Below are 14,118 nucleotides of genomic sequence, written 5' to 3' on the forward strand. Positions count from 1 at the left end.
TCTTGTTTCCAGCTGCTTATAACTTTGCCAAATTGTAACTGTTCAGGTTGAAATTTTCCCTGCTGGGTGTTTGCATCAGGCTGATTGTGGGAGGCAGGGGGACAAGGGATGGGGGTGAAGTAAATATCAATTTTTGGAAATGGTTACAAATAAACTGACAAGAAAAAGGCTTCATGATTTTTCCAGAGACTGAGGTGAGGCTGACTGGCCTGTTGTTCCCGTGATCCTCCTTCTTCCCTTTTTTAAAGATAGGCACTACATTAGCCTTTTTCCAGTCTTCCAGGACCTCCCCGATCGCATATATTCCTAAACAGTTTCTTATCTAAGTACTTATATGGCCCACATCACTGTTCTACCTCTTTGGACCAACCAAAACTTTCTCTTACTTAGTGTCTGTCCTGATTAAGGACAGCAGGATTTGACCCACAAATTCTCTCTATGAAGAGCTTTATAATCTCATTGTGCCAGGAACCTTTCTTATGTGTCTGTAAAGTCCCAGGTACACTTTTGGACATTGTGTAAATAATACTAATATTGAAATAACAAAAGGTAGTAAACAGCATAAAACGTGTAGTGACAACATGTAATGCTCCTAGTGTGCACATGTAATGCACATGTATTTATTAATAAAGCTCAAGCTATATCTAATTACTACTAACAGAAAGTTACTGGCATTTACCTCCCACATATAAAACCACACCTACCCTCCAGGAAACCCAGATATTTTCCCAAGTTATGCGCTGTTAGCCCTTGCGTAGGTTTCACATTGCTATATAGCAATTTAAAGGCTTTTCTCCTGTTCTTGCTCAATATTCTTCTCACCTCCTCCCTATATTTTGTTACAAATAAATTCACAATTCTCCATGCTGCCTTTTTGTTTTCCTGCTCTGAGCCCTGATATTTGCAATTTTATTCTCTTTTCCCCATTTTTTCCCTTTTCTTTCCTTCTTCTTCCCCTCCTGCCAGGAGCAGCATGTTCACTCTTCTGTTCTGCTGGAAGCAGACCATCTATTCACCTGCTGCTCTGTAGTTCCTCATGGGATCAGCCACTCCGCTCTGCCATCCTGACAAGGGGCAGCATTAACACTTCCATGATGCCACGGAGCCGCCTCTCCTCTCCTATGCCGCAGAGAGCGATCTTGTCCACTCCCCTGTCTCCCTGCCCGTCCATCCTCCTGTCCCACCCAGAGAACTGCCTGTCACTCTCCCATCCCTCCAGGGAGCAGCCAGTCTGGTCTTCTCATGAGACAAAAATGTTCTGCTTGGTTCAGGACGTTTCCTTCCTCCATGTCCTTATGGGGCACAGGGGGCTCCTGTCCTCCTCATGGCCAGTTGGTCTCCTCTTGCTCCAGGAGCTCTGGGTTCAGCATCCCAACATTCTAAGAACTGCCAGATGGAAGCCAACTGCCACGGAACTTTCCAGAACATTCTCAAGCCAATGTTCCAACATTTACCTACATGACACACCCTGGCAGAAACTGGAAGGAGTTACGTCCTGAGGGTGAAAATCAAGCCAGAGTGGCTTAAGTGGGGCTTAAATGGGGCACAGAGGCCTGGTATGGGCTCTCTGCACTGGGCTGAATTGCACCCAGATGAAGAATGAAGCTCTGAATAATTCTGTGAATTTATTATAACCCTCTTTGGAGTTTGTCAGCTCCTGGAATGCTGGACTGAGCAAGGGGTGCTGGAACAATTTGTATAGTAGGGGTGCTGAGAACCATTGAGCCAAACGATAAACCCTGGATATGATGGAAACCACTTCAAGCCAGGGCGTGCTGCCACATCCCCAGCATCCTTAGTTCCATCAGCACCTGTGGACTGAGTCTCCAGGGAGGTCCCACCATATGGATTACAACAATAATGGCTCTAGAGACCAGAGCCTCCAGTCATCAATTCCCAGCTTGCCTAGAGTCTGGAGTGGGGTCAGAATTGGATAGTGTGCCTGTGAGAGAAGGACGGACTACTGTGACCGGGCTTAACTTTTCACTTCCTTCCTTTTGTGGATTTGTGTCAAGCATATTATGAAGATCTGGGTCAGAAAAATTCCCATAAAACTTTTTGTCAGATTTGCCAATTTGTCCAAGTTGGAACATTTCATGGAGACAGTTTGATTTCAACAAAGTTCCAGTGGAATTCAGGCAGGGTTCCTTCTGTTTTTCTGCCACCTCACCTGCTTGGCTTGGCAGCCCATCTGCAGCACTGCTTTGGAGTCCATGATCCCAGGGCTTCCAGAGTTTACAGCTCTAGGGCAGGCTGCCAAGCAGACTGCCTCAGTGTTGTGGACCCCTGGGCTTCCAGGGTCCATGGTTCTGGAGCAGCCAACCAGGCACACTGCCCCAGAGTTGAGGTTCTGTTCCTTATCACAGGTATTTTGAAATTTTTGGTTTTCGTTCTGAATAGGATAGTACCAAATTTCAAATTATTAAAACTTTCTGCTAAATGGAATTGCCTTTCTGTGCACAGCTCTAATGTTGTGTGTGTCACAACCATAACCATCTCTCAGACAAGTTCTGGCATATTAATTTGCTAATTTTTTTTTAATACTTAAGCATAGGTGAGGGGTGGGGACAGTGGGAGGCGCAGACCTGTGGTGAAGCTGGATGTTAAGCAGTTGATTGGGGATATTTTTCTATCAGCAACTGTGCATGAGTGCTTATGTGGCTTCAGCTGCACACGAGTCCTTAAATACCCTGTTCATTGTGTAACCCTTCTGCCCGTCAGAGTTGGCAGCAACAAGGGCCGGGTTCAATATCTAGGGGATCCATTCCAATAACATAATGCAAACCAGCTCGAGCCCCCACCCAGTGACCTGGGACAAATATATACCACCCCCGCTGGGCGCCTCCAAGAGGCAATACTTCCCCTCTCGTAAGCACCTAGTCTGAGTGTAGCAAAAAGCCTTTTAATAACAGAGAGAAACAATGAGGCATTATGTTGGGGAAATACCACCAACAGGATTCATAACACAAGTCATGAGCAAAAAACCCACCCCAAGCAAACTGGGGCATGCCTTTTCCCTTTGGTTCTTGAGTCCAGCAACCCCAAATCACCCAAAGTCCCAAAAGTCCAATGACCCAAAAGTCTCTGTCCCTGGTCAGGGCAGCCCCAGAGTTCAAAAGTTTATCTGCAGAGCTTTACTTCCCAACCTGGGTGGAGATGGGGGCAGGGGTAAAAGGCACCTTACATGATCTAAAGCTGACTGCCCCACAGCTCCATAGGCCTTCGCTCCGCTCCGCTCCGCTCCACTCCACTCCACCAGCCGCCCCACAAACTGCTTCGCTCCACTCCGCTCCGCGGCCCACAAGCAACTCCCGCCGTCCCACGAACTGCTCCGCTCTGCATCCCACCAGCAGCTCCCACCATCCTATGAACTGCTCCACCAGCCTGTCCACAAGGAACTCCAGCCCTCCCACAAACTTCTCCACAATATATCTTCAGGCTCCCCCACTACTTAGCACAACACTCAGGGATTTCAGCTCTTAGGCGAATTCAGCTTGTAGTAGGGGAGCCTCAGTGCTGGTGCACCGTTAGCCCAAAGTGAGCTCAGCAGCCTGTAACTAGACTCCTAATGAAATCAAAATTAGCTCTGATATTCCACAGTGGAGAGAGGAGGAAGTGCAATTAGCATGTAAGGCCCTCACCAAGGGGCCCATGCCACCAAGTATTAATACTTGTCCCCAACCTCTCTCAATTCACAGAGTTGTGGAACCCATGACCTTTGCCTAGCGAGTGCTACTTAGTTGATGGTGAGTCCCTCCATCATAACAAAAGGCCAAGTACAGTTCCAAGCACAGTTCCCATAATCAGGGTAATAACAATTTATTCTTTTTGCTCCAATAACAGAGATCCCACAGCAGCCAAAGTGACCATTTGTGCAGCTATGGCCTCATTGTAGGTGGGGTGGGTGTGCCTATGCAAATGAGATCAGCCCCTGAAGTTCTTTTCCACAACTTGCCACACCTCACCACCAGATGTCAGGGTGGAGCTCATCCTGACACTGCTTACATTCTAAAATAAAATTGGAAAGAAAAGTGTAGTTTTCCTAATGGGGAAAAAATGTGTGCTGCAAGTTAGCTTTTTCATCTAGTTTGTGTGCACCCATGTGACCTCAATCAACCACCTTTCTCTGCACCAGGCTTCAACCAATCAAGTTCAGGTGCACATAACATAAGATTTTAGTCATAACACAAAAATTAGCTAATAATGATACCAAATTCAAATTAAAAAAACAAAAAAGATCTGCTGCACTACATCTATTCAAGCTTTACCTCTCTCCCAGGTTTTGAGTAGACAGACAATGTTTTTTAAAAAGATATTAATCAATAATGCAAAAGCAGGACTGTCAAGGAAAAAAATTCAGCCAGAACTCAAACTAGTTTTTAACATTTATGAAGAGAGACCAACCAAAAACTCCATGGGAAATTCAATTGGCATAAAAACTAGAACATTTTACACTGATAGGCCATCTACTTTTAGAGAAAACCAGGAATTTCTCATTATTTTAAGGAAGTTTTAGAATGCAACCCTAACTGTGGGATTGCTGTCTGGTGCATCCGTAATATCTGTATGATATAAAATTTACCTGTACTGCTGTCCTGAATCTCTTACTGAAAATCTTTAAACTCAAGGCTAGAATACTTTCTGTACAAGATGCAGCACTGCAAGGATAACAGTAAAATAAATAAATAATAGAATATAATAGTATAATAGTATACATTATTATATCTTGTATACATTATTATATGTATATTATATATAATAAATGGTATAATATAATAATAGAAATAAAAGAATTACAACAGCATAGACTCCACTAAATGCCAGGTATTTAAAATGTCTTAGGGGACACAGGAAATACTGTGAAGGACAGTTACATCAATCCCAAATCAGAGTGGCTGTTAGATTTCAAACAAAGTGGCTGGCAACCTACTAAGGTAATAGCCAGACCATCCAGACCACTCTCAGGCATTGTAACCACCCCTGAGGGTCAAGCTTGAAGGAAGAACAGAAGACATCTTAAGTAAAACTCAGGAGGGCGCTAACCTAGGACTTGGGAAACAAGGGGTCAAATCCCTGCTCTGCCACAGACTTCCTGTGTGACCTGGGCAAGTCATTTAGCTGCTCTGTGCCTCCATTCCCCATCTTCAAAATGGGGTTAATAATTCCTCCATCCCTCCCTGGGGTGTTGTGAGGGTAAATACAAATAATGTGGGACACTCAGATACTATGGTAATGGGGGCAAATAAGGGATATGTACTCTCTGAGCTTCATCATGGCTAAGCATCAGGGTAACCTGCCCCTCTCCAGAGCCAAGGAAACTGCATGTGCATAGGGCCTCTCTGATGTCATTCCTAGCAGCCAGCATGGCAGAGTCATGGATTGCTCCCAGGGGTTGCGGTCTGGCAATCACACAAGGTATGTCTAGATTGCAATCATAGGGGCTGATTGCAGCTTGTGTGGAGGTAGCTTGAGTCCCAGAGCAGTGAAGCCATTTTAGTGCGGGCTGCACAAACCTACCTGAAACCCTGGGTAATTACTTGCAGGGCTAGCCCATATTGCTGCAGCTTCACAGTTCTGGGACCTGAGCTAGCACGATTTAAACTAGTTTGGGTATGTCTACTGCCACTACAGTCACACCCTGTGACTGCAATTTAGACATACCCATAGGCACCACATGGTTGACACTGAGGCCTGATCTACACTACAAATTAGGTCAATGGAAGCCACGTTACATCAACCTAATAATATATGTGGCTACAGTGCTAGGTCTCTTTGACCAACCTAACTCGCCTCTAACGTTAACTTAATTACTCCACCTCTGTGAGAGATAGAACACTTAATTTGATGTTGATGAGTTCACAGAGGTGGTGTAGAAGCAGCCTTGTGGAAATTGACTGAATTGGCCTCCAGGAGGTGTCTCTCAGTGCTCTGCTGTGACTGCTCTGGAGATAGTTTTCAACTCTGCTGCTTAGCAGCCAGGTACACAGGAAACAGCTCCTCCCCAATTAAAGCCCGGGGAACTTTTGAATTCCCATTTTCTGTTTGATCAGTGTGGAGAGCTTGCCAGCCTAGCTGATCATGGTGACTCAATGCCTCAAACATAGTGCAGTCTGGAGGGCAGAGGAGATGGTGGACTTTATTGGTCTGTGGGGAGCACAGCTCCAATCCAGCAGATGAAACGTAGACATCTATGAAAAGATCATATGGGGCATGGAGGAGAAGGGCTACAGCAGAGACATGCAGTAGTGCTGTGTGAAATCAAAGTACTTTGGCAGGTGCACTGGAAGACAAAGGAGGCAAACAGTCATTCTGGTTCTGTATCACAGACATGCTGCTTCTACAATGAGCTGCATTTGACTCTCGGCAGCGACCCCACCACTACCCCCAAGTGCAGCACGAACATCTCCCAGGAGTCTGAGTCCCGAGTCACCTCAGGCAACAACAAGGAAGACATTATGGAAGAGGAGGAGTAGGGGAATGGGAGACAGGCGAGCAGTGGATCCATTCTCCCCGAGAGCCAGGAGCTGTTTTTAAACCCGGAGCCCAGCCGATCACAGGACAGCACAGTGGCCGAGCGTAATGCCGGGGAAGACACCTCTGGTGAGTATGCAATTCCAGTCAAACTCTAGGGGTTACATACTCTTTTAGTTTATGTATAATCTGAAGAAAAAGTGAGGTGCAGTGGGTATCTGCTTCCCAGTGTCCGCTCTAGCTATGCATCTGCTCCCTTACTGCCTCTGTAACCATCAGGAGACTGAGATCACATAGGGTCACTTAGGAGAAACGGGGGAAGTTTTCACGACAAGTGCTCGACCCAGAAACAATTGAGCATGTGACCCACCACCCCTGGTGACTTCTGTGTTTCTCAACCATGCTTTCCCTAATATGCCGGTGGTTTGGTTGGCAGGGATCGGTGGTGACCTCAAATTCTGCAAGTCCAGAGTGTCTACCACCAGCAGCATTAAGGGAAGGGGTTGGGTGAGCTTCCTGGGTTCTCTTGTGGCCGCAAACACCCCACCCTCTGGAGCTGTCTGGGACAAAGATAGCAATTTGGGAGGCTTAATGCTGGTCCCTGGTCTCAAAGCAGCAGCCACATTGCTAGGGGGATGGCGGCAGTATCTACCTGTGCTCCTGTAATGGGTTTGCCACAGGTTGCCCCTGAGCCATACCTACCATAGCTGGAACAGCAAACCAGTTCATTGAATAGCTAGGGATTCTGATTATGTTCTTGCTTTCACTTTAGTGTAATAAGGGGAGTGTTTTTATATAGTGACATTACACTAGACCCAGGGTATGTGCCGACAATGGTTGCCTTTTGCTTTGCATTCTTTACAGCAGAAAGCTTGTCCTTCAGTGCATCCTCCACACCAGCACAGAGGCTTTCTTAGATTAGAAGGCAGAAAAAGAGGGTGTGTGATGACATGTTCAGCGAGATAATGAATGCCTCTGGCACAGCTGAGATGGAGTTAAGAGCCTGGAGGATTTCATTTTCTGAAAAACTGGACACGGACATTAAGAGCAGGAGAGTGTCCCAGTAGCATGAGCATGCCAAGCAGGACAAGATGCTGCGGATTATGAAGGACCAATCAGACATATTGAGGCATCTGGTTGCGCTTCAAGAAATGCAGCCTCAGGCTAGACTACCTCCGCAGCCCCTTCAGAACTGCCTGCAAGCAGCACCCTGTTCCCAATCCCCCTATTCCAAACGTTCTAGAAGCGGTAGGGTGAGGGGGCAGTTCACTATCCCTTCCACTCAACATTGGGGGAATGTACCAAGAACAAAAGGTAGCCATTCAAAGACCTTTGATGGTCAAGTCTACTGTGCTTTCACAGACAAGCTGACTTGGTTTCTCCCCTCCCAATTTTATCACACCGTTTGCCCAAGGTTACATTATTTTACTGTTCTTTAAGTTTCTTTATGTGTATGCAATAAAAGTAAACATTTCAAGAATGAAATACTCTTTATTTATTCCAATCATGGGGGCTTGGGGAAGGGGACAAGGAACCTGATTCAATGGAGGGGATGGTATGGGAAGGCAATGCAGATAAGCAGTGCACATTACTGTGGCTCATTACTGAAACAGGTTTTCAAAGCCTCCCTGAGATGCAGAGCTCCTTGCTGGGCTCTTCTTATTGCCTCGATACCAGGCAATATTGATACCAGGTTTATTGATACCAGCCTGGTATCTGGCTGTTCAAAATTAGCTGCCTGCCTATCTGCCTCCACACTTCAACCCTGCAGAAATTTCTCTCCTTTTGCCTCACAGATATTGTGGAGCACACAGCAGGCAGTGATAACAATGGAGATATTGCTTTCACTGAGGTCTAACCTAGTGAGCAAACTGCGCCAGCAATCTTTTAAATGCCCAAAGGCAATTCCACCACCATTCTGCACTTGCTCACCCTATTGTTGAACTGCTCTTTACTGCTGACCAGATGGGCGGTGTATGGCTTCATGAGCCGTGGGAAAAAGGGGTAGACTGGGTCTCCCAGGATTGCAATTGGCATTTCAACATTATCAATAGTTATTTTGGGGTCTGGAAAGAAAGTCCCTGATTGCAGCTTTCTGAACAGATCTGTTTTACTAAAGATGTGCATGTCATGAACCTTTCCTGACCATCCCACGCTGATGTCGGTAAAACACCCCCTGTGATTCACCAGCGCTTGCAACACCATTGAAAAGTATTCCATAAGGTTTATGTACTTTTTGGCAAGGTCGCCTGGTGCCAAGATAGGGATATGCATGCCGTCTATTGCCCCACAGCAGTTAGGGAATGCCATTGCTGCAAAACCATCCACTATGTCATGCACATTGCCCAGAGTCACTATGCTTCTCAGCAGAACATGAATTGCCCTGCACACTTGGATCACAACAGCTCCCACAGTGGATTTATGAACTCCGAATTGATTCCCTGGTGATTGGTAGCAGTCTGGAGTTGCAAGTTTCCATAGAGAGCTCGCCACTTGTCACTGTCAGAGTGGGTCTCATTTTCATATTGCTGCACTTTAGGGCTGGGGAAACCGCTGCACAAAATTCCTGGACAGTGGCCTTCCACATTTAAAAGTTCTGCAGCCACTGCTCGTCATCCCGTAGCTGCATAATGGTGCAATCCCACCAGTCAGTGCTTGTTTCCCAGGACCAGAAACAGCACTTCACCATGCTCAGCTGCTGCGTGACTGTCAGCAGCAACATAGAATTGTTTTGTCCTATGGCTTGCAGCAGGGCTGCTTGGATGACATCACAATGTTCTGTGCAGCGGCTTATGTCTCGGCTCTGGAAATGTTGCAGGATAAGGCAGGAAGTGTTTATAATCTCACAAGAATAGTGACAGGTTTCAGAGTAGCAGCTGTGTTAGTCTGTATCCACAAAAAGAAAAGGAGTATTTGTGGCACCTTAGAGATTAATAAATTTAACACTCATTGTTTCATGTTCTCTGTGTATATGAATCTCCCCACTGTATTTTCCACAGCATTCATCTGATGAAGTGAGCTGTAGCTCACGAAAGCTTATGCTCAGATAAATTTCTGAGTCTCTAAGGTGCCACAAGTATTCCTTTTCTTTCTACAAGAATAGTGCACAGCTGAGCAGCATCCATGCTTCCCAGGCTGTGGTGTATGCACGGCTAAGCCAGGCTTTCGAAAAAAGGTGCGAGAAAGTATGAGTGTTTGCGGGTGGGGTAGGGGGTGGAAATTGCACCATGGGTGGCCAAAGCCATGTCCCATTCCACCGTGTGACAATGTTTTGGTTCCATGAGGCATTGCAAGCCCTTCCCAGAATCCCCTGCAGCTCATTGCATTGTGGGATAGCTACCCACAGTGCACTCCTCTGTGCATCGATGTAAGCGCTGCTTGTGAGGATGCAATCCACCAACACAATGAGCATGGTGTGGACACACACGACTGACTTAATCACTGCAGGGGCTGGATGTCGATTTACATTAAGTTGACTTTACTTTGTAGTATAGACATGCCATAAGTGGACATCCCCCACTTCAGGATTACACTAGCGTTCAACAGATATTGTTTGTGCCTTAGCTTGCGTCAGAGACTACAACAGATTTAAGATTTAAGCCTGGGAATTTTTAATAGTGATTGCTTTGTCTTTGAAGTGCTGCTTCCATTTAAATGGAGGGTAAACTCCCATTTACTTTAATGAGATTAGATCAGTCCCCTTGTTTCTATATTTAGCTTTAGCTTTCTTTCTTGTCATAGGTATTTTCTTTCATTAAAGTTTCTGCCCAGGGCAGGAAAAAATGCTGTGTTGCCGAATAAATTGTGAAATATTTGCATTTGTGAAGCCAACTCCTCAATCATTGCTCCTCCTCTGACATTAAGATGACACTTTTTATAGTGCAGTAGCTGCTCTTACTCTTCTCAGCCATCCAAGAGATAACAATGCAGCAGCCTGCAGTGTGTCATCTGCCAGTAAGTTTTTAGAAGTTCTACAAATTTTATCTCAATGCAGTGAGAAACAGTGATGTTAAATGTTAAGGTATATTTTTGTGTTCACATATTTATTTTAAAGTTGTCAAATTAGTTTAGTACACGGTTCACTGGCAATTAAACTTGACCTATTTAGCATCTAAAATTGAGTGGAAAAGAATGCGTTTGGAGGTAAGATGAAATAAGATAAAACTTCAAAACAGAGGTGTTTATCACCTAACTTTGATTTTTATCTGTAAGCTAAAAAGCCACCTGTTGTAAACAAAGCATTTACTAACAACATCCAAATGAAAGAACGTAAAGAACCCAACTTGCTTGTCATTATTTGTGCTCTTTACTTAATTTGTGCAATGAAAATGAATGAAGTTATTTTCATTTTCAGATTCTCTGCTGTAATGTTTGAGTTGCAAACACTGCAGGGGAGTGCTTTATTTCTTTAAAACCAACTGCTGTCACTGGAATGTTTATAAAACTGGTCTGTTGGTTTTAAGCTTCTTTTTACAAGATTTTACTTTTGGGTCAATCTAAGTTCACTCTAATGAACTGGTTTGTGTCACTGTTTAAGTCATGGACTTTTCTATCATTTTTAGCATACTCAATAATCTTTTAATTTCACTTTTCACTGGTGCTTTCAGATATAAAAAGGAGGATTTGGGGTTCTAGAAAGTTTTATCTATACCTCAGTTGATTTTTTCCAGTTTCTTGATGTCATTTCCCCCCCTAAATTTAGCTTTTTCTGATCTTATATTCTTTTCAGGTGTTTATTTCTGTATTTATTTCTCCATGTGAAACCTTTTCTCTCTTTCTCCAAGATGTTTATGTGGAGCGATCTGGGTTCTACCCCTGAATCTGCCAGTGAGCAGCACAAGTTACTTTAGTTTATGTCTTTCATTGTAATCTCTTCCCTGCCTGAGTTTCCTCATAATTAAAATGGGGTGAATGATGCTTAACCATCTTTGTTAAGTGCAGTGAGTTATAGGGAAGGAAAGTGCAATAAATAGTAAGTGCTAAATGTTTCTCCTTCTCTTGGTTTTTTGCTATCCGGCCACAAGTCCTCTCGCCTCTCCCATTCCCCTCCACATTGGAGGTTGTCTGTACATCTCCTTCATTTCCCCTTATGAGTCTGCTCTCCCCAGGCCCTAGAGCAGTTTCTCTTCCCAGATCCAATTTCCTTCACTCCTTCCTTGGATTCTCTTTTACTTTTTCCCTACCCTTCAGGGAGGCCTCCCCTTCCTATCTTGTTCTCTTCCCCCATCTTAGGTTTTCTATTCCCACATTGTCCATTTATCCTCTGTCTCTCTCTCACCCTCATTCCCCACCTCCACTGCTATTGGCCCTTCACCTCTCCTGCTTCCTGCAACCTCACCCCCATCCTCTTGTTTCTCTCTCTCTCCATCAGTTGTCTCTTGCCTCTCTTGCCTTTGTTTCCCTGATTTGCTCTTTCCTCCTCCAGTTCTCATCTCTTGAGTTCTCCTCTTCATTCTACTCTCCTCTTCACTCCCATTTCCCTAGTTCCTTGCCTTCTTGCACAGGTGATTGCAGAGCGGAGGGGGAGGCCCTCAGGCAACTGGGAACAATTGTAGTAACTGTTCTCCCCTGCAGATAGTGACCCCAGCCGGGGCAGAGGCAGAACTGCTTCTATGCTCTGTGCCCTGCTCTTTCTCTGCCCTCCACCTCATCATGCAAGTGCTAAAGCAAAACGGCCAGCTCCAAATTCTGTTTTTAAGCTAGGCCATAATAGAATCATGCACCCAGGTTAAGATGCGATATGCTTCTGCTTGCCTTTTATAATTCCACAATAATGTCCATTTTCCTGCCATCTTTCAGTTGGCACCTTTATCCACCCGCTATTTTGCCTTCCTTCCCTGAAACGGAAGTTAATGGTTTCCTGATCCTGATTCTGCCGGGCTACCCTTAAAAGACAGAGAGGAAAGCAGGGAGAAGGAAATCCTTCCTGATTCAGGGCTGCGAAGTCAGTATCAAGAATGAGAATGACCTGCCTCCTTCAGAGGTTGGGGAGCAGATAATGTTGCAGCACCAATGGAAGGGATATCATTCATTAAGTATTAAATCTATATGTTTTATAGAACGGTATTACATTTCTATAGAACCGAGCTGGTTTCATCTCTATTATATTCTCTAGGACTGTTTTATAATGGGGAGTTCTTAAGCTGCTGCCCTTTGATTTTTAGAGCACATCACAGGCAGTTCATAGAGTATTCAACACCTCTCAGTCTCCAAAGCCCAAATCTGGGACACATTGCAGGACAACGACCCAAAACAAGAGATGTGAGAATCAAAGGAATACAAGAATCTTTAAACATTGAAAGACTTTAAAAATATATATAAATAACATTGTCTATCACTCCAGTGTCATGAGTCAACGTTTGTGATGCCACCAAATTATAGAAAGCAAGTTTTCACAGAATCAGTCTGAGATGGAGGCCAATCTGGGTTTTCAGAGAGGGACATCCCTTCTAATGAGTTGCATCACACTCCAGCGAAGTTTCAATACTGTAAAATGTCTAGTACACAACTTAAAACACACACAACACCCTCCCCCGCCTCACATCTCTGTTCACTTCTCCAACGCACAACGGGTAGGAATCTGAATTACAGTTACCTCCTTTCACACACAGCTTTGAATGGTCCTGGGTAGCAGTGACGACAATATTCTGCTCTTATAAGCCTGCACTGTTTTAACTTTGTTCCAGCACTGCAAACTGACCAGTTGGATGGGAGCACATTTGTTCCTTTTAGTTATCTTTCAAGAAACTCATAATTGTCCCCAAACATCTCATGTGCAAATCTAAGATCAGCAAAATTGTAAAAACAATGAAGTAATACTAAAATCAACAGGAGTCACTGACATCACTTACACTGTACATTAACCTTTTGTCAATAACAAGCTGGATAATTTTTTCCTTACGCTCATTTTTAATATTTTAAAATTTCATTTTTTAAAAAATAATTAATATCAAATATACCTTATAAAATATACCTGATGTATAGAATATAAATTTAGAAGGCGCTTTACATTTAGGTAAATAGATTAAAAACCCTATGAAAAAATATATACTCAACAATTTAACCTACTTAAAATAGAAATGATATCAAATGTAGCTCATATATAGATCCCAAGTCTTAAATGTCTTTGGTGGATCCCTGAGCTGATAAGTAGTATGCGCTATAGGATACAAGTATACATGACCTCAGGCAAAGGCCAGAAAGGTTCTGAGGACTTCCTGCTCAGAGCCTTGAAGGACTAGTTTTTTGATCCATTCTGACCTTGAAGATACAGGTTTCTTTGTCCAATAACTCAGTATAAAACTATCTAATCTAAACTGATATTTATAAAGTACCTAATAACTTCATACCTAATCAAGGTATGAAGTTCCAGTTTGGGATCATAGTATATTGAATGGTCTCTACTTTCATAGAATCATAGAATATCAGGGTTGGAAGGGACCTTAGGAGGTCATCTAGTCCAACCCCCTGCTCAAAGCAGGACCAATCCCCAACTAAATCATCCCAGCCAGGGCTTTGTCAAGCCTGACCTTAAAAATATCTAAGGAAGGAGATTCCACCACCTCCCTAGGTAACGCATTCCAGTGTTTCACCACCCTCCTAGTGAAAAAGTTTTTCCTAATATCCAACCTAAACCTCCCCCACTGC

The 14,118-nt window shown here is 44.2% G+C and overlaps 1 protein-coding gene across 2 annotated transcripts in view; it reads left to right on the top strand.

Moving 5' to 3' along the window:
• The first annotated feature begins 6,009 nt into the window (after positions 1 to 6,009).
• Positions 6,010 to 14,118, top strand: part of LOC125641907 (uricase-like) — a 38,647-nt gene continuing 30,538 nt past the window's right edge. The window contains exon 1 of one of the 2 annotated variants that reach the window (XM_075131681.1): positions 6,010 to 6,600. In XM_075131681.1, the coding sequence (XP_074987782.1) occupies positions 6,580 to 6,600 (21 nt within the window). In that variant the 5' untranslated portion in view covers positions 6,010 to 6,579. Of the gene's footprint in view, positions 6,601 to 10,367; positions 10,426 to 14,118 lie in introns of those variants that run through there. The other variant, XM_048862468.2, reaches the window with a different exon arrangement.

This window comes from Caretta caretta, chromosome 8, assembly GCF_965140235.1.
Source record: "Caretta caretta isolate rCarCar2 chromosome 8, rCarCar1.hap1, whole genome shotgun sequence".
Classification (NCBI taxonomy): domain Eukaryota; kingdom Metazoa; phylum Chordata; order Testudines; family Cheloniidae; genus Caretta; species Caretta caretta.